The sequence below is a fragment of the Octopus bimaculoides genome, chromosome 7 (assembly GCF_001194135.2).
Source record: "Octopus bimaculoides isolate UCB-OBI-ISO-001 chromosome 7, ASM119413v2, whole genome shotgun sequence".
NCBI classification, from domain to species: Eukaryota; Metazoa; Mollusca; class Cephalopoda; order Octopoda; family Octopodidae; genus Octopus; species Octopus bimaculoides.
In genome coordinates, this window is record NC_068987.1 from 82,982,853 (window position 1) to 82,984,400 (window position 1,548).

Genomic DNA, 1,548 nt, shown 5'->3' on the forward strand with positions numbered 1-1,548 from the left:
ATACATATATATATATATATATATATATATATATGAATGTATGTATATGTATATAAATATATAAAAGACTTTTTCACTTCCCAAGCGTTAAACTAATACACCTGTTTGTTGTCTACACCACCTGTCTTCGTCTTTTGCTTTTTTTGTGAATTGTCCTTATATAAATATATATATGCACACCCACACACACATACATATGCCATTACATAGTTTCATTTCAAGATTTCTGGCCAATAGAGAAAGAGCCAGGTTCTAACCTAGATCAAAGGCTCCTTCATCAATATGCTTGTATACATGCAATATTTGCAGTTCATGCATTTGCAGATTTGGATGTTTTCTTTTATGTATGTATTCTCATGCATTTAGTTGCATGTCTCGACATGCGCATATATACTTAGATGATAAACTTCTGGAAAGTATACATGTAAATATATGTATGTATGTATGTGTGTATGTGTATGTATGTCTTTGTACTCATGTCTAGACATCACTTGATGATTATAAATAAGCATCATTCTCAAACAAGTGAGTTTGATCATTTCCAGTTTTCCATAGAGAAACATGTCTAGCAACAGGAAAATATTTCTTTGGTTGGAAACAAACGGCACTTGGCAACAGGAAGGGACATCTCGTCATAGAAAACCTTCCTCAGCAAATTCTGTTTGATGTATGCACGCATAGAAAAATAGATCTTAAATGAAATGATGATGGTGACAACATTGATTTCTGTATTAAATAATTCCTTTTTCTGTTTTTCATATTGAACAGATCTCATGTGCAAATGCCAGAAATAATATACAAAGCATACCTGCAAGGAAAACCTTTGACTGGATCTCAACTACAGCAAGCTAAACTGAATAAAACTACCCTCTCAGATATTGTTCAATGGGGAAGCATGATTATTTTTGACTTTCTAACAGCAAACTACGATAGGTAAGACTGACATTATTATTTTTTATTAATCAAATGTTTACTCGTTTTGGAGGAAGGTGTAAGCAGAGCCGGAATAAGACCCATCGAGGCCCTAAGCACTTAAAAGATTTTGGTGACCCCATAAAAGATTATGTAATTCAAAATATAAATAATAACAAACCATAAAATTAATTTTTATTTTTCAAAACAAAACAAAACAAAACAGTAAGAGGGAAGATAATGTTTATTTTTGTCTACTTCCACTTTATTTATATTTGAAGCTTGCTTTCCAACTACATGGTTCCGGGTTCAGTCCCACTGTGTGGCACCTTGGGCAAGTGTCTTCTACTTTAGCCTCGGGCCAATCAAAGCCTTGTGAATGGATCTGGTAGACAGAAACTAAAAGAAGCCCATCGTATATATGTACGTTTGTTTGTCAGTGTTTGTCCCTCCACCATCACTTGACAACTGATGTTGATGTGTTTATGTCCTCAAAATATAGCAGTTTGGCAAAAGAGACCAATAGAATAAGTACTAGGCTTACAAAGAATAAGCCCTGGGGTCGATTCATTCAACTAAAGGTGGTGCTTCAGCATGGGCGCAGTCAAATAACTGAAACAAGTAAAGGAATATATA

At 34.0% G+C, this 1,548-nt stretch overlaps 1 protein-coding gene across 1 annotated transcript in view; it reads left to right on the forward strand.

The window, feature by feature from the left end:
• LOC106870138 (four-jointed box protein 1) overlaps positions 1-1,548 on the forward strand; it is a 41,375-nt gene that overhangs the window by 27,583 nt on the left and 12,244 nt on the right. The window contains exon 3 of the mRNA XM_052969452.1: positions 769-933. Within this exon, the coding sequence (XP_052825412.1) occupies positions 769-933 (165 nt within the window). The remainder of the gene's footprint in view (positions 1-768; positions 934-1,548) is intronic.